This window comes from Saccostrea echinata, unplaced genomic scaffold, assembly GCF_033153115.1.
Source record: "Saccostrea echinata isolate AGI-Se365-2 ecotype Australia unplaced genomic scaffold, CSIRO_AGI_Sech_v1 ptg000037l, whole genome shotgun sequence".
Taxonomy (NCBI): Eukaryota; Metazoa; Mollusca; class Bivalvia; order Ostreida; family Ostreidae; genus Saccostrea; species Saccostrea echinata.
Window position 1 is genome coordinate 68,026 of NW_026889786.1, and position 22,664 is coordinate 90,689.

Below are 22,664 nucleotides of genomic sequence, written 5' to 3' on the forward strand. Positions count from 1 at the left end.
TTTTAAATCTTTTTCATTTCTCGAGAAAGGTAGAGTTAATATCGTTTAAAAATAAAAGAAAATATTTTTTAGTATTGTCAGTGAGGAAGTAATGAAGTATTTTTTAAGTTCAAATTTACATTTAAATTGTATTAAAATAGTAAAAATAAGTAAAGGTAATAATATTAATTTTGAATAATATGCTAAATCAAAAGTAAATTGTCCAAAACATTTTTTGAACATTAAAATACGTCTTCGCCAATTTTTCCAAATTATCCGACTTAAAATTTTCATTTTTTTCTAATAAGCTGTGGTAGATAAACATTAGTTTAAATCCGGGATGGAGAACTTGTGAAAATGGATTAACAATACTTAAAGGTCAGTTTTCTTGTGACAGTTGTGTGTATTTATGTTAAAATTGTTAAGATAACACGTCTATTACGTACATTCAGACGTATTTTAGACGAAATGTCAGTTGAAGTGTAGACCGTCACCGGTTCGAGATTTACACGTTTTCCAGAATCAAAACATGAAGGCTTGCGAAGAGAAGTGGATGTAGGCGAAAGCCTGTCCACTTCTCTAAAGAGAATAGGCGTGACCGTATCACACAGCGAGATGATATCTTGTCTACATATTTCTGTCCCGGTGACACTGGTTTCGGAACTTCTAAGCCGTTAAAGCGATGAAAAAGATAAAATTATTGAAACATATATGTTTTTTTTTCGTTCAACAAATGATCATTAGTTCTTTCTTCGGTGTGAAGAATGTTTTTAATTAGCCTAAAATCACGCTTACCTTTTTAACCCGAAATTCCTTTGAAGGTATGTAAACTGAAGACGATATCACCGCTTTTGACTTCATATAAAGAACTCATACAATAATAGTAAGATCATTCTCAGTAGCGATCATTGTTTTGTTGTTTTGTTTTTTTTTTTATTATAAATAGATATTTCCTGAACTGGACTGCTGAACAGCAATATTTATGTATTCAAATGTTGGAGCGAGGAGAACTCTCAAGACCAAACAGCTTCTAGGTCACTTCGCGTCACAACATAGCATGAATACGGCGGGCCGTTCGTTTAATAAATGCAGTTCTTTTCAGAAAATTCGTCTCAAATGTAAATAAAAGTAATAAACAACAATGTTAAAAAGTTTTCTGGGAAATGAACTTGTTTGGTACCTGATCAAATCTGAGAAGCCCTTAGGGCTTCACAGGATTTGATCACGTGACCAACCAAGTTCATTTCCCAGAGAACTTTTTAACATTGTTGTTTATTTCTTAAATAAGTATCTCATCTCCCAAGCCCAGAGGCCCAAAGTAAGCTTTTCTGTTCATAATTCTTCAGCTTTGTTTGCTTTCTTGGCGTATATAAGCGTTATCGTCGTTGTCGTTCTAAAGTTACTTGTAAAATTTTCTCATTTTATCTTATCAAGAATCACTGAGCCATAACAACGAAAATTAACATAGAATATTTTTGGTAAAGTTTTGTTCAAATGAAGGGTCACATCCTCTTTTAACGGATACATGTAGTAAAAATTAGATGGGGTCCAGGCGCGGATCAAGGATTTTTTTTCCACGGGGGGGGGGGGGGGGGGGGGAGGATCCCAATAAAAAAATATTTCAACCCAGAAATTTCTTGACGAGCCAAAAAAAAGAAATTCTTTTCACAAACGTGAAAAACCTATTTCGTGTGTGTGTTTATGTGCGTGTGTGTGTGTGTGTGTGGGGGGGGGGGGGGGGTCGTTGACTTTTAAAGCTTCATACCTAAGACTTTTCATACCATTTTAACACAGATCCGCGTTATCGAGGAAGGGTCTGCGTTTTCTAGGGGGGGGGGGTTACTTTTACTTGCTTTAGTATATACATTTAACTGCCCCCAACCCCCTCTAGATCCGCGCATGGGGTCATTTGAAAATAGTATTCTCAAGAACCCATGGACTAGAATGAGAAAATTTCCAACACAGCATACATTCATTTTATTTTTCAAATCTTGATTCCAGGGAGAAGGTTTGGGCCGGAAAGAGTGTTCATAATTTAACATAGGAATTTATATATCCCCCCAAACGAAGTGTGTTGGTTTGGGGTGGGGGTGTTTTGAGTCTTTGAATCACACTGTCCGTCTGCCTAGCTGTCCGGCTGTACGTGATAGTTTGCCCAGGATATAACTTTGTTATGAAGAAACTGGAAGGTCATACTTGGTACAAAGATTACTAATGATCCGAGGGTGTGTCATGGTTTTGATCCAACATCATTCCGGCAAGTTCAAGGTCACTTAAAAAAAAATAGCAAAGTTTTGTCCGACTCATTTATCTCTAATAGGGAGTCACCGGAAGCTCACTGGATACAGGAATTGCTTATGACAAAAAGAGTTTGCCACGACCTTCATTCAAGGTCATTCCTGTAAGTTCAAGGTCACTGACAGAAAAGTGTAAGATTACTGTATGTGCTATAATTTTGGAAGCTCATACTAGGAACAAAGATTGCTTATGATCCACCGGTTTGAGATAACATAGTACTAGATTGGCAGAAGAAGTGGCAAAACTCGTGCCTGGATTATAAATTTATAAGGGGTGGGAGGAACACAGGAAACTTTTTCTCAGATTGCTTGAGATGGGTTTGTCCTGACCTTGAATAGAGGTTTTTCCCGCAAGTTCAAGGTTACTGGCAGATAAATATTAATTTTTTTTCCATGCTATAACTTTGTAATATAAAATCACTGGAAGCTATTACTTGATACAGAGATTGCTTATGATCCAAGGATGTGTTTTGACCTTGATCCAAGGTCTTTCTGGTAAGTTCAAGGTCACTGACAGAAAAGTGCAATATTCTTTTTCAGGAATATCTTGGTCATTGAGTATCACTGGAAGCTCATAATTAGTTCAAAGGTTGTTTTTGACCTTAAAATAGGTCATTTAGGCAAGTTCAAGGTCACTGATATAATAAGTGTAAAATTCAAAAAGGTCTAGTCGCCCACGTGGCGCAGTGGTAAGAGTGTCTCCTATAGAGTCATGGATTAAGGAGTTGATCCTTATGTCGCAGGTTCGAATCCCACTATGGGACGCAGAGACCGATCCTTCAGATGAGACCGTATAAACTGAAGTCCCGTCTGGCAGTAGGTGCTGGCACAAAAAAGATCCTTCACTGTTCAATGGCCATGAGTGCCGAGCATAGGTCAAAATTTGCAGATCTCCATCGGCAAATATGGTGGCGTCTCCACATGATTGAAAAATTCTCGAGAGGGACGTTAAACAACATACACACAAACAAACAAACAAAAAGGTCTTTAATTTTGTAATAGAAAAAATTGCATGCATTTGCATTTCACTGAAAAGACGATAAATATATCATCCAAAGTGTGTAATGGCCTTGACTTAAATTCGAGGTCACTTAGAATATGATGTTTTGGATGAATAGTCTGAAAGAATACGTGACTGTGAATTTTTTTTTTGTCGATGACATACAGATGGTGTTTGCTCTTAACCAGCTGCAGAATGTGTCCTGGCTTGACGCACGATTATTTGCACAAGTTCAAGTTCACTGACAGGGGAATTTTACATTCTTTTACTGTCTTTCTTCTGTTAAACATTGGAAGTTGATGCCCCTTACAGGATTGTTTATAACCTTAAAATGTTGCATGACCTTGACTCAAGGTCGCTATGTTCTGTCCGGAGCTCCGACGGAAGACCTATTCGTTGCATTGCAACGAGCTCGGCTCTAGTTTCAGCATATTTTTTATAACACAGGAAGAAGTGTTCATTGGTATATACACAAGAACCACCAAGTGTTATCGGGATCCCTAACTTTAAATATACGAGTATATGACTTAAGGAGACTTACATTGTGTTACATCGATATTTTTCAAGGCAAAAAGGTCACACAATAATAAACGTGCATTGCAGGATTTTTTTTCAATAATACTAAGTACATGTAAATATTATTCAAACTATTTTACATAAAATGAGATTTTTTTCCCCCCATGACTACCTCAGGTAAAATATGATAAAGGTTTAAGTCATTAACCTAAAAGTTACAATTTAAGTGCGAAAAGGTTAAATTAATTTTACCCTTGCTCAGTAAGATGCACACTGACCCCTGATTGTCTTTGCGATTTTGAGTAATGCTATACGAGTAGATACCCAAAATATACATCTCAAAAATCCTTGATGTAACTCATGTCAGGAGTGTACCTTAACAATTATTAAAAGTTAAAACGTATAATTTTGCCATGGGTACAATAGTCTATCAAAAATTAATGCAGATCACTCTAAAATTCTAGGAATTATACTTTTTATACTACAGGACTAGCAAAATTACTTGTATGATTATACTGCCTTCACAAAGGTTTACAGAGGTGATTTCTAGCTCAATTTTAGACTATATAGTAATTCAGAAAGCTGCCAATATTCTAAAATCCTAAAAAATTAAAGATATACCAGCTTATTTTAATCATAATGTTGAAAAATACTTTATAAACAGAAACACATTAAGCAGCTGGATATTGGCACATCTTTACGCATGACATTCTCTCTGCCTGGCAATTGATAAAAACTACTTGTGAAATTTTTGGGGGCACAAATATTTTGGTTTGGAAAATGATTTTTTTAAATTTCAAAATGTTTACATTTTACTTTTTTGTTTTATTAAATACATGAGTTCTGTTGGTAATTAAATTCATATTGTCATAATTTAAGTCTGGTTGTAACGTGCCATTTGATTGGATAAAATTATTACGTTATATCGAATAAACTATGTTGCTTACGTCACAATGACTTGTGTCAAGACGTTTCGATCCGTTACATTTAAATTTTGTACAATTTGAAGTCATTTTAAGGACAAAAGTCTATTTTTCTAACACTGAAATGAAGGAAAATTATAAGGAATGAAATTAATAGCTACCCAAATTATACGGTATAAACTGGATTGGAACATTTACGCTTTTTATAAACCGCTTTGCGGTTTATAAAGCGTAAACTGCCCGACCCTGTTCATACCATATAAATTGGATACACTTTTCGAGTTGTTTATGATATGGTCATAAACATTGACCCACGGTTTTTATTTTTTTCTTCAAGAAATTCATGTACTAATTATCAAACAAGAAAAGTAAAGTTTAAGGGTATCCCATGAAGTAGGTAGTGTGTTGTTATCACTGGTTTGGCATATAATACAGATCTGATGAAGTGTGTTCCTGAATTTCAGACTTGACAGATGAAGAGTGTCATTTCTTCCTACTTCGCCGCAGGGAACTCCCACTGTGTAACTTTAGTAAGGGTGACCCTATTTCATGAATTCTCTGAGTGTGGTTCATATCCTTGAAATCCTACAGGGTACGCCCACTGTGAATCTGGGAAGGGTGACCAAGTTCTCGAGTGATGTCTTGACCTCATAACTGCCATGATCCTTTATCTCCTGGTCCTGTACTCTAACCCAAAGATTTGGAAAAGACGTATGCATCTCCAGCAGAACTTAACCAGCCCTCTGATTTAGACTTACCTGGCATACTATAGAAACTGGGGTCATATTTCCCCGGTAACTTTTTTTTGACAGACAAAAATATTACATTCTTTTCCTACCATTAATCTAAAAACATAATCAACAGTTGATAACTAGAATGCCTTCTTTTTCCCCTCTTTTATCTTGTTAGGTAGAACATAAAGAGTGGGAGATGCCAAATATTTCATCAGCATAACTTTGTAAAACTTTGAAACTGAGAATCTGCATCTGTGAATTTCTGTAAGATTTTGTTTTTAAAATTTTCCTCCAAAAACATTAGTACAATAACTTTGAAACCCTATGGACACTAATTACCTTATGACATGTAGGTTAATAACTGACTCTTAGAATCCTAGCCATGTTCTAACCTCTATACATGTATACACAGAGTGCACTGGGCCAAGTTTTATCCTGACAATTGTATACTTATTTTGGGTTAAATTTCAAGTGTTTGGTTAGCAATAGAATATTAAAATAGCATCTCTTACATATCTTAAAATAATATAGCTTCTTCCCAAAGTTTAAATGATGCAAAATCATTAAAAGAAATGATTTGTAACATCTGCCAAAGATAATTGATCATGCAATTTTCCATCATATTCTGCAGAAGTTTGTAATTTTGAAACCAATTTAGCTCTCCAGTTCGAACTTCAATTGTATCACTGCCCTGACCACGGCCATAATTATTTACACCTACAACACGAAATTGGTAAACTGTGTAAGGCTGTAGACGTCGGACAGTGAGTTCCGACTTTTGAGAGAACGAGTTTCAATCCACTGAAAACTATTGTCGTTCTTGGGTTTGTACTGGATCACCGCTTCGTTACTCCCGGCATTCCACGTCAGCCTCACAGACTGGGGAGTCACTTCCCTTTGAGTTAATCCTGTAGGTTTCTCCGGTACACTCTGACCAGTAATTCCACTCAATAATACCAATATAAAAACACATCTCGCAGTACAATCCTTGTAGTAAAAGCTCCTAGAAATTAGATCCATATTGTTTGACAAGTTTTCATCAGGTTTCAAAAAATCCCAATCTCTCTCAGAATAAGAGAGTGATCATCACATTATGTTGCTGCAATAGGGTAAATTAATTCCCTGACACTAAAGCTGTTAACAGAATTAACAGAATTATTGATGAAACTTATCCTTGATTCCCCGTTCTAATTAAATTGCATGTCGCAGAAAAAACATCCTTTGTCTTGTTTTGCTTTCATTTTGACTTCATCACTTGCAACACAGGGAACCTCAGGCTCACCACTACTGAGAGGTCATGTGACTCTCTTCACTCACTTGATTGGTTAATCATTATCTGTGTGGAAAAAGGGGGGAACCTCTCATCATCCTGGTAATCTGGTTGTCATAGCAACTCACCATGTAACACCCTATGTCATGGTGTGTCAGTTAAAAAATACAGTGCATTGTAGTCCAACATCTTTTGATATGTGCTAAACTTGAAAATGGCTTTTTATCAGAATTATCTGACAAATAGAGGATAAAAAAAAGCATTCAATAACATACATCTATGTGATAAGACAAAGATTAGAGAAAATATGAAGCGAATAAAATTTGGTACTCTCCATCAACTGTTTTTCAAAGCTAGTTCCACCAGGAATCTGATAGGGATCTTAACACTGCCTTCATACTTATCAAATGTTTTTCTAAGAAGCTAGTGCTCTTAAATTTCTGGTTTTGTGATTCAAAATTTGTGAAAGGAAGAAAAAAGCACTCATAGATTAACAACTGATTAAATAAACTAAATGTTCTAAGACTAATTTATTAACAACTGAATCATGTGCATCACATTGGGGATGGTGTCAAGAGTCTTAAATGTATCATAACATCCCCTCTTTTTTTTCAGAATGGCAAATTCAAAATACAATTGATAAGAAATTTAGCAGTTATAGTCTTAAAAATGTTCCGAATAGGGATGTCAACGAATATTCGACTATTCGAATATTCATTCGATGAGTTGATATTCGAATATGAATTCATAATTCGAATATTCGTTTTTTTTAAGTACACTTAAAAGAGAAATAACTTTGCAATTTAATTGGGAAAGTATCTAATTAATGAAGTTTCATTTCGAACACTTAAAAAAAATTGATTTGAATGGTTCAGAAGAAAGGTCAAACCTCAAATCCAAACGTTTGGTGGTATTTTAAGAGGAATAGTAATGGATATATGGAAACACCCTTTGTTGTAAATATGATTAGATATAGAATCACATGAGCACGTCTGCTCAAAATTGAATTTGAAGACATTCCTATTAGATTATCTAAAAAGCGTGAACCGTGTACCTATTTAAATAAATATTTGTTCATTGAATTATTTGTATGAATAGTCCGTTTGTAATGTTACAAGAGCTCAATTTCATAATAAATGAATTGATTTCTCATTTACGTGTAACTAATTAAAAATAATTATCATGAAATTAATATGGATATTGCCATTCCGGTATTTGGTTTTGGGTGGTTTTCAAAACATTATACCAATTAAGATAATTTTTCTCCTGGTGATAATTGTTAATCCTGCACTGTATACGTTTGTAGAAGTTATAATTCTAGTCTTCGGTTTCATTACTAACACGATCAATTAATCATTTTACACTTTCAAGATAATTATTTGAATTATGTTTTGGCTGCACACAGTAATAGTCACTATAGTTTTATAAAATATTGACAAATAAAACGTAAACATTCTCTACTATACACTTACAAACCTCTACATGACATTGTACGCCGAAATACCAAGGCAAAACGTATACCAGCTGAGGGTAGGATGATGCATAAATAAAATAAATCCGGTCCCAAGACCATAAACTGAGAACAAACTTAAATCAAAATTTAAAATCAATATAAATTTTGTTAATTAATTTTGATAATGATACAATATTTTCAATATATATATGAATTTGAACAATATACAAACCTGCAGATTTTTATGCATATATATTAAATAGAACTCAAGATATTTAAAATCAAAATCTTGACTTAAGTTTGTTCTCAGTTTATGGTCTTGAGGCCAGGGATTATTTATTTTTTCGAATATTCGAATATATTCGAATACTTCTACCGAATATTCGAATATGAATTATTGACAATTCTGACATCCCTAGTTCTGAATGATAGGGAAAAAACAACAAATTATTGTCCACGGTCCGTAAATGAGCACAACGTTGTTATGAAAAGAAAAAATCATTAACATAAAAGATTAACTTAAACTACAATAAATTTACAGTCTTGATGGAAAATAAATCTATTGGCACACAAAGTCGACAAGGTGTTTAGGTGGCACGATTGTTCTCTGGCTCCTTCGGACACTTTGCTGCAAAATCTGATTGTCCTTCACTGTTGGTCCTTTTGTTTTGTCAGGATTGCAGATGTCTTCCTGTGGATAGTCCACATGTAGGTCATCAAGAGGTGGTACTTCTCTCGAGATTCTCAGGTCCCTGCGGTTTCTACGATACTGTGTTCCATCAATGTCTACTATGTATGAACGCGGTAAAGTGTGTTTTTGAATACATTTTCCTAATTTCCACTTATCATCTCCGAGTCTGGTTGGTTTTACTCGGATGCAATCTCCTGTGCGCAGTTCGGGTAGTGGTCGTGCTCCTTTGTCATAATACCGTTTCGACTTCTGTCTCTTGATCTTTATCTTGGTTGGTACATGTTTAGTAATTTCTCGTTTAAGAAGCTGGTATGTGATCGGGAGAGATGCTCTTGTTCTTCTTTACATTAGCCGCTGAACAGGACTACATCCCACGTCTTGAGTTGGGGTATTCCTCCAGTCTAATATGGCTCTCCAAAGGTCTTTCTTATCTTTCATTGATTTCTTGATGATCCCTTTTGCTATCTTCATGGCAGATTCCGCTTTTCCATTTGACTGGCTGTGGTAGGGTGAACTGGTAGCATGTTCAAATTCCCATTCATCTGCAAAATTCCTAAATGTGTCATTTGTAAATTGCGGTCCATTGTCGCTTATGACAGTGTTTGGAATCCCGTGACGACTGAAGTGCTCCTTCAAACATTTGATGATGGTATCTGCTGAAGTAGAAGAGAGTTCGTTGAGTTCCCAGAAGTCAGAGTAGTAATCGACTGTAATGAGATAATCCTTGTCTCTGATCGAGAATAGGTCAGTTCCTACTTTGCATGGTAGCTTTGGTATCGGATGTATCATTAATGGTTCTTTGGTTTGTTTTGATTGGAATTATGATGCTACACTGTTGTACATAATCTTTGATTTCGTTGTTCATTGCAGGCCAGTAGATAGAATCTCGGGCTTTTACGAAGAGAAGCTTCAATACCTTGGTGACTAGCATGTGCTTTGGACATCATCTTGGATCTCAGTAGTTTTGGAATAATAATTCTACAATCTTTGAATAGTAGACCATTCTGAACTGTTACTTCTTCTCTGTAGGTCCAATACTCTTTTGCTTCTGTGGGTACACTGTTTTTGTCGTTAGGCCACCCTTTTACTATGAGTGTTTTCAATGTCTGCAATGCATTGTCTGTCTCTGTGTATTTTCTGATTTCTTGCAGACTTTCGTTAGAAATGTTTATTGATTCTGTGCAGTCCATGTCATCCAGTTCTTTCAACAGCATTTCTTCTTTTTCAATCTTGAATATTTCATACTGAGATTTTGTATTTGTTGTTTCTCGATTAGGCAGTGCAGCCCTTGAGAGGAAATCGGCAATGTGTAGTTCTTTACCTCGCTTGTAGACTACATTTTTATTGTACTTTTGTAGTCTAAGGAGCATTCTTTGCAAGCGTTTAGGTGCTGATAGAAGGGGTTTCTTGAAGATTGCCTCTAGTGGTTTGTGATCCGAGTGCACTGTGATTTTCTCTCGTCCATAGATGTACTGGTCGAACCTTTCACAAGCAAATACAATGGCGAGGCATTCCTTTTCAATTTGTGCGTATCTTTGTTGTGTTTGTGTCATGGTCTTGGATGCAAATGAGACAGGTTGACCATTTTGTAAAAGTGTTGCTCCCAATCTACTTTCGCTGGCATCGCATTGTATTGTGACATCTGCTTCTATGTCGTAGTACTTTAGTACTGGGTAGTTTGTAACAAGCTCTTTCACTTTCTTGAACGCCTCCTCTTGTTTTGATTGCCATGCCCATTCATTGTTTACAAGACGTCTCAGGGGTTCACAGACTTCAGAAATCTTGGGTAGAAATTTTGACAAATAGTTGACAAACCCAAGGAATCGTTGCACAGATTGTACATCATGAGGTTGAGGCATGTCTTGAATTGCTTTGACTTTTTCTGGATCCGGCTTTCATCCTTCCTTTGTCAACAAGTGTCCTATATATGGCACTTCTTTGCAGCGTAGATTGAGCTTCTTTTTATTAAGCTTTAAGTTAACTTCTCGTGCACGATTGAGAAGGTTTCGCAAGTTTTCGTCGTGGTCTTTTAATGCCTCTTCTTCTGAGTCTCCACAGCCGAAAACAAGTATGTCATCCACTATGACATCTACTCCTTTAAGTCCATTGAGAGCATCATGCAGTCTTCGCTGATACTCTTCTGGCGCTGTAGATATTCCAAAGGGCATACGGATCCATCTGTATCTTCCGAATGGCGTCCAAAATGTCGTAAGAAAACTACTTTCCTTGTCTAGTTTTATTTGCCAAAATCCATCTTTAGCATCGAGTACTGAAAATACCTTAGCCTTGCTGAGGCGTGGTAGAATTTCTTCGATGGTCGGCACTGGATAATGTGAGCGCTTCAGTGCTTTATTTAGATCTTTGGGATCTATACATATTCTAAGCTTATTTGGTTTCTTCACCGCAACCATGCTGCTTATCCATTCTGTTGGCTGTGTCACTTTAGCGATGACACCCAATCTCTTCAATTCCTGTATCTTTTCCTTTAGTGCTCTTTTCAGTGGAGCAGCTACTCTTCGAGGCGAGTGTTGCAATGGAGTGATGGATTTATCAATTTCTAAGTGATACTCTCCTGGTAAACATCCTAGACCAGTGAAGACATCTTTATACTCGGTAAGTATTTGCTCTTTTGTCAGCTCTTTGTGTTTTGCTTTCCCATTTACTGAATGTACGTTTTCATTCAGCTGAATGATTTTCATCTTTTCACAAGCTTCTGCTGACAATAGAGGATATTGCTTGACATCTACGATTTGGAATTCGAGTTTGTACTGTTTTCCATTTAGCTCAACATTCACTACTGCCTGGCCAATGGGTTTCATTCGTGACCCATCATAGAGTGTCAGTTTTGAATTACTCTTTTGCATTGGTGGATCTCCATTTTGCGCAATAGTGCAAAAGTCCTTGTAGCTGATAAGGTTGCATGTTGAACCGGTGTCTATTTGGCATTTCATTTCAGTTACGTTTTTCTGTTCTGCAAGTTTCATTTTCATGTTGACAAACCATTGCTTTCCTGTGGACTGTACTGATCCAATGCTGTGTGTAACTTTAAAAGCTGAATCTTCAGAATAAGTGTCATCCTCAGAGTCGCTGTTGTCTTCGCCAACTAAATGCACTCTGCATCTTCCAGGTTTTCTTTCTGTTGTTTTGATATCTGTTTTCTTAGAATTGCTTTGTAGCGTTTGTTTGCAGACTTTCGCAAAATGGTTCATCTTGTCACACTTGCTGCATTTCTTTCCATATGCTGGACATGCTGTTTTGTCTCTAGCATGATTTCCTCCACAGTATTTGCATTTCGGAGCATTTGGTTTTTGATTGTCAAATTTTCTTGCTTTTTCCGGCTTCCTTGAACTGTAGTGAACGCTTTCTTTTGTCCCTTCAGATTCCATCTTCTTAAGTTGTTGTTGTGCAACTTCACCGGCTCTACACATGCTTATTGCTTTCTTGAGATCTAGCTTTGGTTCTCTAAGCATCCTTGCTCTTGTTGGGTTGTCATATATTCCCAGAACCGATCTGTCTCTTATCATATCATCTGTGAGGCTTCCAAACTCACAGGAGTCAGATAGTTGTCTTAGCTTTGTTACGTATTTGTCTAATGTTTTTCCTTGCTTTTGGTCAGTTGTGTTAAAGGTGTATCTCTCATAAATCACGTTTACTTGTGGTTCAAAATGTTTTCTCATAGCTTCAAGTATGGTTTTTGTTTTCTTGCGGTCTTGCTCAGACATGTCGAGATGTCTGTAAATTCTGTAGAAATTTTTGCCCATAATGCTCAGTAATGATGCAACTCTGATAGTGTCATCTTTCTCACAAAGTTGTGTAGCTATTTCATAGTTCTCCTATTGTGACTGGAAAAATTTCCAATTACTTTTGAGATCTCCCCTAACTTCCATTTTGTCTGGTACTTGGAAGTTTGATGCTGCCATGTTTTGATCAGGTGAATCCTATTTTCATCTCCTGCACGTGTGTGCCTACAATGTCTTATCTCTGCAGTTAGAGTCGTTTCTGTTATCTTCTTTGATAATCAGTATGCCAGTATCAGAATCTTTAATTACAAGTCTGATGAAATTCCCTAAAAGTCAGGGATATCAAAGTTTTCCTACCAGAGTTAAGAACATAAATCCTTCTCACTCAGTTCTTTGTTTGCAGTTCCCGCGTGATTGTTCTAGCATCACAAAACATCACTGCATGTACTCACATTTATCAAACAGTCATTTTGGCTTTCACAAATGCCTCGCTTGTCGCTTGTCCTCACTAAATGTCTGCGTAGGGTTTATGCTTATGAAATTAATCCTTTGCTATCTTGCAATGTTTGTTGTGAAGTCGCCACTTCTGACACCATGTTCTAAGACTAATTTATTAACAACTGAATCATGTGTGCATCACATTGGAGATGGTGTCAAGAGTCTTAAATATATCATAACACTAAACATCTTAGTGGGCAAAAGAAATTTTTTTTAATCTATACATCAACATATCTACACAATATTCTGTGCTCTAGTGCCTACTGGTACCAAGTTAGGAGTGAATAAAAAAAAGTTGCCTTAAGAAATTAATAAGTTTCTATGGTAATCACAATGTGTATTTCATATAAACTACATTAGACTATGGTCCATTCAATCTAATCAAACAACAATCTACCAAAGAAGTCTAAGTTGATTCAGAGGTCCAGAGGTAATGATCAAAGGGTGGACGGGCCCCAAGATGATCATCAGCATAGCCTGATCAATTTTTTAATGACTTTCAATACCGTCTCCCGAGAAAAGTATCAACAAAAAGCACATGTAAATCACATTACCTCTCCATGGCTCTACAGCTGTTTAATTAACCAGTGAAAATTGGACAAAGATAAGACATCACATAAAATACACAGACGAGGAAAAAAAATATAGTGTGTATAGTGTAAATATGTGTAAGGGTAGGAAAAAACATGATGTAATAACTCCCTTACAACTTAACAGCATGTTAGAAGGCAGTTCTGCAATCTTACGCATGTTGCATTCTCAATAAAAATACCGCAAAATCTTTGAGTATTAGCTGATTCTTATAAACCACTTTTTAACAGGAAATCCAAATTAATGCGATAATCTTGAGGCAGATGTTGAATGCTAATTTAGCTACGGTTCATATCTACTCTGTAGAACTGTAGTGTAAAATGAAATGCAAACATGCTTCAAGAAATTTGATAATAAGTATCAGTCCTAATCCCATGCGAACAAATACACATAATGAGCATTTTCAAAGAGATGTTATTTAAGAAGTTGAGTTTTGGGGGAAATATTGTGTTTACTAAAATAAAAGTAGATCCTCAATTCATTAAAATTTCCAATTATCTTGGTAATGATAGGACAGTGCCAAAGAGCATACAATATATTTTTCCTTTTATCAGTCTAGTGTAAATCAAGTTATAATAATAGATATATACAGAATTTCAAATTTTTTACCCCAAAGTCACAGTAACCCTATATCATCAGCTGATATGACTCGATGCACAGAAATGTCATGAAAGAATTGATTATGTATAAGAAGAAACTGATATAGATTATATTATACACTCAAAGATGATTTAAATCATTTTTATATGTATGATTATGATAAACAACAGATCCATGCTGTTTTTGTAAGGAAACTATGTGAAATAGCATACCACTACTCTTGGCTGCATAAAAAGGAGATGACAAAATGAAAAAAAAAATCAAGTGAATTTGGCTTATACAATCATACCATAAAGTGAATATGTACTTATTGGAACATAACATTTTTTTTCTTAAAAGAAAAAAATTTCTGAAAATTGTCATTCTATTTGATGTATTTGGTATTTTTGACATAATCTGCATTCTTTTGACTACTGCTATACTTAAAACTTTTTTTTTTTTTAAATTGAATACATTCAGGAATATTTGTTGAATCTTTATTACAATACTTATCACATGCACATTATGCATCAAAATAAATTCTAAAAATTGACTGTGAGTGTAAACATTCAGTTAATCATTTTCTTAAATGACTGGCACTAAAATTTAAGGTGATAAGAACTGAATTCTTATTAATAACAATGATATACATTCCCATCAGGATATTACTCAGGTACAGTACAAGTTAGTAAAGTTTTGTTAGTATTTTGTGTATATATAATTTCTAATGAATTAGACCACATGTTGCTGTATAGATATTTTACCTTTAACTATGACCTCCCCAACATGTTCGATGTTCCCTAAGTCAGAGGACGCCACGCACGTGTAGTTCTTGCTTTCTGTGACATTTTTAAGTTGAAGGACATTTTTTCCTATGACAGGTTTTCCGAGTTCTGTGGCACCATCTCGCCACATGACATGTGGCATAGGGGATCCGACAGCCACACAGGTCAGATTGACACTGCCATTGGGGTCCACCTCCACCCTCTTTGGAGGGAGGGTAAAATGAGGGGGAACTCTACGCACTGGAAAAAAATAGTCATAATTCATTATAGCTTTGCTGTCATTTAAATATACCATTTACAGGTGGGCTTTTTTATAGCTTTCTTGTCATAAATTCTTGCATACATTATGAAAACAGCAGAGTAAAGATGCTGCCATTAAAATGTATTGGCTTCATAAACTTAAAATACTTCAAGAGCAAAACTTAATGAACATTCAGTAATTGCACCTGAATCAATCTACAACTGTAGCAGTCTTCTAAAAATTCTGAGATAAATGTAAGTTAAGTTTTCAGATAAGACTTGTTGGCATCAAATAATATATGGGAGTGTGTTTTTTAAACCGAAATCCAAAAAAGATATCATAATTTGATGATGGTAGATTCAACGAAAAATATATTAAATTCAAATCAGCATGATCTATTACCCTGTTTAAGTAGGGCTGGTGATATGCAGGAATAAGACAGGGGTGTGTTCTAAGATTACCTGATATTAGCAGTGTCTTTGATTAAACCTAGCATATATTACATCACAAATAACCCCCGATATCTAGGATATCTAGCACACCGTCTATAGGATGCTGTTCATCTTTAGATCTGGTACCCTGTTAAGTGTTAACCCACTTATACTTGTAAAGTATGGGGAAGTGGACACAAGATCATATTGATTAATCACAGTATATACAAGAGGAGAAAAAAATTAGAGTTCATAATAAGAGAAAAAATTTGAAAAATTTTGAGTAAGGAATAAAATTGTTAAATGGGTAACAATATTCACGATACAAAACTTTAGTTTTATTTACATGATTTATAATTTTTTTCTCTAACATAGAGTTCTTATCTTTCTTTCTTTTTGTATGCAAGAGGAAGAGTTCTGCAGAACTACTTATGTCAAAACTGACATGATGGTATGATCATGAAACATTGTTGTCTACCTTTTATCTGATAAAGCCTGATGGTATCTAACCCCTAGGTTTAACAACCTTGTAGTACATAAGACAAAAAAATTTGAAAAGTCTCTGTTTGTGATAGTAGACAGATGTTTCTTAAGAGTATTCTAGTCATCCTTCATTCAGTGTCATGCCAGTCAACAGAAATAATTTGAATTGGTTGTACATATAGCAAGCTCTACCAGATCTAAGGGAGGAAACTCCATAATCTATCACTGCAGCAATGTATTGGTCCATTGCCATCTGAATCTTATTCAACTATTAGGCTAAACATTATTCTTTGTTCAGCAGTTCAGCCTAATTGATGGGATCATGTTATTCATTCAGATTTTTTTCTCCCCTCAAAGAAATAATCATTTGTTAGGCTATTCGGAATTTATGATTTCAAGAGCTGACTCTTGTGTAGTTGTAAAATTTCATTTATAAATTGGCATGTTTTTTTTTCTCGCTGTCTCTTTTTCCTCAGCAGCCACTTATGAAGATACACACCTCTGATGTATAACATAGCAGCATAAGAGTACGCCACTCCATATTCATTGGTAGCTACACATTCATACTTTCCATAATCCGACTCTAAAGCCTTGGCTATCCGTAAAGAGCCTGAAAAGAAAATGATTGTTCCATTGATAAAGAGGAAACACATTCCAAAATGTTAATGTTTCAATCAAGCTATGAAATACAATTTTCAACTGATACATAAATACCTGAATTCTCCCGTGGAAGGAAAATTTTCTGTAAAAACAGAAGGGGTGGGTGGTTTATAGTGCTATTTCTTCAAGAGGTCAGTATCAAAGATATTTTTGACAAGGTCTTCTTCAAAATGTAAAAGAACTATATATGGTAAGGGCGTATTCCTGCCCCCATAATAGTCAAATTTTGAAAATCTATTGAAATGAGCAAAAGTGCATATATTGTATAAAATAATCCAAATTAAGACAATATATTATGAAATTGGAAAAAATAGTTGGCTTTTCTTGTCTCTGTGACGTCACAAACTATTTGGATTTCCGTTATTTTTAAAAAAGAGGCCAAAATGCACAGAGTTTGTTCAATTTTGACTATAGTATTTATAGAGCGCAAGCTTGCTCAGGTACCATATTCACATATTTCATTGATATTATCATTCTACACATTGTATCAAAAGATCTAGTCTGAGCAGACCTGCGCTCGATAATTTCCAATCAAAATACCGACGTAAAATACACTATTTTCTCTCAAAATCATTGTAATTTGGAATTTACGTCATTTTATTGACGTCATATCTAACTAATGATGTCATAATTGATAAAAATATTTAATGCTTTGAAGTCTGCAAATATCCACCTGGTTTAGAACATAATTAAAGATTTCTCCATCAAAGTTTTATTTTGGGGGGCAGATACTGGCCACTACAGAATATAGAAAATGATTGTTCCATTGATAAAGAGGAAACGCATTCCAAAATGTTAATATTTCAATCAAGCTATGAAATACAATTTTCAACTGATACATAAATACTTGAATTCCCTGTGGAATGAAAATTTTCTGTAAAAACAGAAGGGGTGGGTGGGTGGGTGGTTTATAGTGCTATTTCTTCAAGAGGTCAGTATCAAAGATATTTTTTACAAGGTCTTCTTCAACATGTAAATTTTACAATATTTTTAATGTCAATGCTTTCCGTTTTCCCTTATTTAAACAATATCTGTACTTTACAATTTTTATTTAAGCTATTTTTCTGATCTCTAAAAGTTTCAAAGGTTTCACCTTGCCATCCAAAAATAGGTTGATATATATTTTTTAACTATGAAAAACAATACAGATATCACAACTGGTGCCTATCCTTTTAGGTTACTGACTCAGTTTGATTCTCCTGAAGTTAACAACCCACAGAATCACAGTGAGTCAATCCCCTCAAGACAGACATTATCCAGCAGGTAGACTATCTGTACAAATGCTTTGATATTTAAAAAAATTATCCGTTGGGGGAAAAGATGCATTCTTTTTTTATTATTAATAAAAAAAAAGATGTACAGAATTTGTTAAATGTGTGCCCTAAAAATAAATCGTATATGTGTGTGTGTGTGGGGGGGGGGGGTTAATTTCTTTCAGATTGAAAATACAAGAGGCACCTATAGGGTGCAAGAATTGCAATATGTGACCTCATCAACAAGTTATTTGACTCATTTACATAAAAATGTCAATGGTTCATTTGTGCTTTAGTTTTAATTCTTTCTTGTAATCTATATTCTACAAAGTACATGTAACACCATTAAGTTTTAAAAGGTGGCTATGTTGCAAAATAACTTATTTGGCTGTATCATTTAACCTGTTTTTGTGATTGTGAGCCGTTTGTTGTCACCCATATCTACAGGGATGCCATTTTTGAACCACTCGATGTCAAACTTGTGTCCATTAGCATCAGCTTGACACTGCATGATGGCAGGTTTCTCTTTCTCAACAGATTTTAGCTCTGGGTTAACAATAATTTTGGGATATCCTACTGGAAATTCTGTAAAAAAAAAAATAACGAAGATAAGTAATCTTTGACTTTCTTATTTCTTGATAAATAGTGCAATATCTCCTTCACTAAATAAGCTGATCCATTTCTGGTGTTAATATTTCAGTACGTGCGAAATTCCACATTCAACAGAAAAAGTACCTGTATCCCCTCAATCTATGACATTTGTTTGACAACTGATTGTTCAGTATCACTAAAAAAAGATCATTAGTGAATAGAAATCTATATATTGTGGTTTATATATACCAGTAAATACATTTTTAGTAAAACTTAGATGAACAGTTTTGCACTCTTCAATGATAAAACTCATGACAGTTTAAAAATCTTTCTGGAAAAGGTTTTCTTAACATGATAACAAAATGCCAAATTGTAGGAAAAAATATACACTGAAGTAAAGTTTTTTGATAGGGATGGTCCAGAAGAGAGACAGAGAGCAGGAATTATGGGTAGACTGGGTAAATGGGAGGATTATGGGAAGGAAAATATAGGCATCTCTACTTGTCAAACAACTGTGGAAAACTGCAGAAAGTATACAAAGTTTGCTTTGTATTGTGCAATTATACAATAGACCAGGTCTATTCAAAATTTGAAAATATTTGAAAAAAGCTGAAATAGCTGCCATTGCTCACTTGAGATTTTCTTATTTATGAAAATGCTGAAATATAAACTAACCAATGCATCAGCCTGTTGCAACAAATTTTAACTAGGAAAATATGACTTGTTTCTCTTTGAATCAGCTATTTAAAACTCAACAACAAAATTTTTGAATTATTAATTATAATGATAATAGAATTTTATTTCTATAATGCCTTAGCTTTCTGTTTCTTTTTTTTGTAGCTCATATATTCTCGGGTGAGCAAAATAATCCACAGTACCTGTGTTGAATCTGAGTTATCTCTCTTGGTTCACGACAGTTGTGAACCAACTTTTATTCAAGATGCAAATGAAAAACAGTTACAGATAAAGAAAATTGTTGTTTTTCTCCATCTTGGGGTTGAGAAATTTGGATCCATTAGAATAAAAAGACATCAATAGCTACCTTTAGAAGTTTTTTTCCATTTAAGATATTCACCTGAAATTTATAGCAATCTATTTTCTAAGGATGATAACATTAGTTTCAAAAGCATTATAAATTTACTTAAATGAAATAATAGTTTAAAAAAAAACCCACATATTTTATCCATATCCTCTAAATGATTTTCTAAAATAAATCACATGACATTTGTCCCAAAGGCAGCATATCATAATCTGTGATAAATATAGAACGTGGTGTATAAATTTTTATCAGAAAGACACTTTAAAGCAAAATTTGCGAAGCCCAAAAGTTCAGGATTACTAAACTGGAGATGGAATAAAAAACAAAATATTTCACAAAATATGCTTCTTTTGTAAGAAAGCTATAAGGTCATTTTTACTTTATCACAGAAAAAACCAGCTGCATTTTTATGACAATTAGACAATTAAACTTAGATTAGAGCTGATGACTAAGTCCTCTCATAACATTTTGTTGTTCTATTCTTCCTCAAAAGAAGTCATGACTAGAGCTTTGATTTCCATGGTAACTGAGACAAAATCAATACTTGGTGTATAGTGCAGCATAGGCAAGTTTGACAATGCAGGGAATAATTCTAATGACCATTTTCTTTGTCCGCCCAGTGACATACAGAAATCTGTCTTTCCTGCAGTGACAGTGAGGGCGTCATTTTGATACATTTTATTCAAACCTTTAACACTAGCCAATAATATCTAAGAGTACATGTCATAGAAAGTTACTGCTTTATCGCTATATTGAACATATTAAAGTGCGTACTTCTATTTTATTTTGCCAATTCTGGAACAGGTGAATCAAGTACATTGGCACTCCCCTTGTCAACATTTTCTGTCACTTGATAGCCTTTTAATTATCATAACAGTTCCAATGCATATTTAAAAAGCTCAGCTTCATTACTAATGTGTATGCTGCAGAAACTGAACACATATATACATGTATGCAGAGGGAAAACATATTAACTAATTGCTCCGTTAACGGAAGTAAAAATTTCTGAGTTAGTGAACTGCACATATTATTGTTGCTGAAAAAAAAATCATTTTAATTAAGAATCATTCATGTGTCAAAAACATCATTGGAGATAATCTCCTATAATTCCGTTTGTGATTCCTAATGAATGGAATCTGTCCCTCTATCCCTCAAGACTTCCAATCACAGGTTAACATAGAGAGTGTAAGATATATGGCACCTCTATATCACTCCTTTACATAATTATACAATTTTGTGTTACTTCACATAAGGATGAAAATGAGATGAATTTTAAAGTTGCTTTGTACATGGATGAAGATGTGAAATTTTGAGTTCCTTTGCACAAGGATGAAGCTGAAAAAAAAATTGAGTTCCTTTTTACAATGACGAATATGCAAAGTATGAGTTCCTTTAAACAAAGATTTGAGCTCCTTTGTTCCAGGAAAAAAACGCAGAATTCTGAGTTCCTTTGCATAGGGATGAATATGAAAAGTATTGAGTTCATTTGTTCAAGGATGAAAATAATAAATTTTGACTTGCTTTTTTCAAGGATGAAAATGCAGAGATCTGAGTTTCTTTGCATAATGATGGTGGTGCAAATTATGGTTCCTTTTAATGGAGATGCAGAAATTTTAAGTTTCATTGAACAATGATGAAGATGCAAATTATGAGTTCATTTGTACAAGGATGTTGATGAAAAACATGACATTCCATTGTACAAAGATGATGCAAAATCTTCTTAAGTTTCTTTGTACAATGATGAAGATGCAAAATTTTGAGTTTCCTTTAAGAATGAAGAAGATGACAAATTTTGAGTTTGTAAATGCAAATATTTTTTGAGTTACCTTATACAAGATCAAGATGGCACATGATCAAAATTATAGATGAGACATCCCATTCTGGATCAATGCAATTTATACATTATTTTTTAATAAACAGCTGATGACTTTTTGCATGTGTATTTTTTCTGTTGGTGTTTGATTAAATCAATTTAATGCACAAAAAGAACAACAAGAGAGATATCCCAAAGGGAGATAACTCCTAATCTTCATCAAAAAAAAATATTCTAGAATGAGAACTTGTCAAAAAAAAATTGATATTGGACATTATTTTGACATAAAATCATAGCAATTCATTCTCATGGAAAAAAATAATTATCAAGTCAATTCTCGATATTCTTGTCTTTAATTATTGGGCAATACTGTTCTGCTATGTGAAGATCTTTGACAAGACACAAGCTTCAGCAGGGTCAAAAGTTGATAAAAGAAAAATAATAATCCCTGCATTGCCCTGATCATCCAGGAACAAAGCTTCTCTCCTGAGATATAAAAAAGATCAGTTCTTAGTGCTGTGTGCTTCGGGTGAAATCAATCCACCTGAGAAAACATAAAATATGATGAAAGATATCGAGAATTTTTACCTTATCCATATTTCTCTGTAGTTATTAAACTCTAGCATTTGTAATGCTTCTTTTTTATGAATATTACATACTTATCATAAAAGATTTTTTTTTTTTAAATCTACAAAAGACAATGTGAATTGCAAGACAGTTTAACACTCATACTTCAGGCAAAAAGGAACAAGCTTGTGCTTCACAGACATTGAATTTCTAATGCGTTTTCCAATTCCATAAACCGTTCACGGTAGCTCAGTCGGTAGAGCGCTCGCTCCGTGATCGGGAGGTCGTGAGTTCGAATCTCGGCCGCGACAGACCTAAGTCGATAAAAAATAGGTAGCAACTGTTCCTTCGCCATGCGCTCGGCACTTTGAAGTGAAAGTTGCGGGTCCTTCGGATGAGACCTTAAAAACCGAGGCCCCGTGTCACGGCAGGCGTTGGCACGATAAAGATCCCTCACTGCTCAATGGCCCTGAGTGCCGAGTAAAGGTCAAAATTTGAAGCCCTTCACCGGTATATGGTGACGTCTCTAT

At 34.7% G+C, this 22,664-nt stretch overlaps 1 protein-coding gene and 1 long non-coding RNA gene across 2 annotated transcripts in view; one reads left to right on the plus strand and one right to left on the minus strand.

Moving 5' to 3' along the window:
- The window catches only part of LOC133200075 (receptor-type tyrosine-protein phosphatase S-like), a 44,230-nt gene that overhangs the window by 12,816 nt on the left and 8,750 nt on the right, over nt 1-22,664 (minus strand). The window contains exons 5-7 of the mRNA XM_061335813.1: nt 18,527-18,709; nt 16,711-16,821; nt 15,036-15,296 (exon numbers count right to left, since the gene is read on the minus strand). Coding sequence (XP_061191797.1) covers nt 15,036-15,296; nt 16,711-16,821; nt 18,527-18,709 — 555 coding nt within the window. The remainder of the gene's footprint in view (nt 1-15,035; nt 15,297-16,710; nt 16,822-18,526; nt 18,710-22,664) is intronic.
- On the plus strand, nt 19,080-19,756 carry LOC133200108 (uncharacterized). Its single transcript, XR_009722889.1, has 2 exons — nt 19,080-19,246; nt 19,576-19,756. It is a non-coding gene; the product is annotated as an uncharacterized LOC133200108 (long non-coding RNA).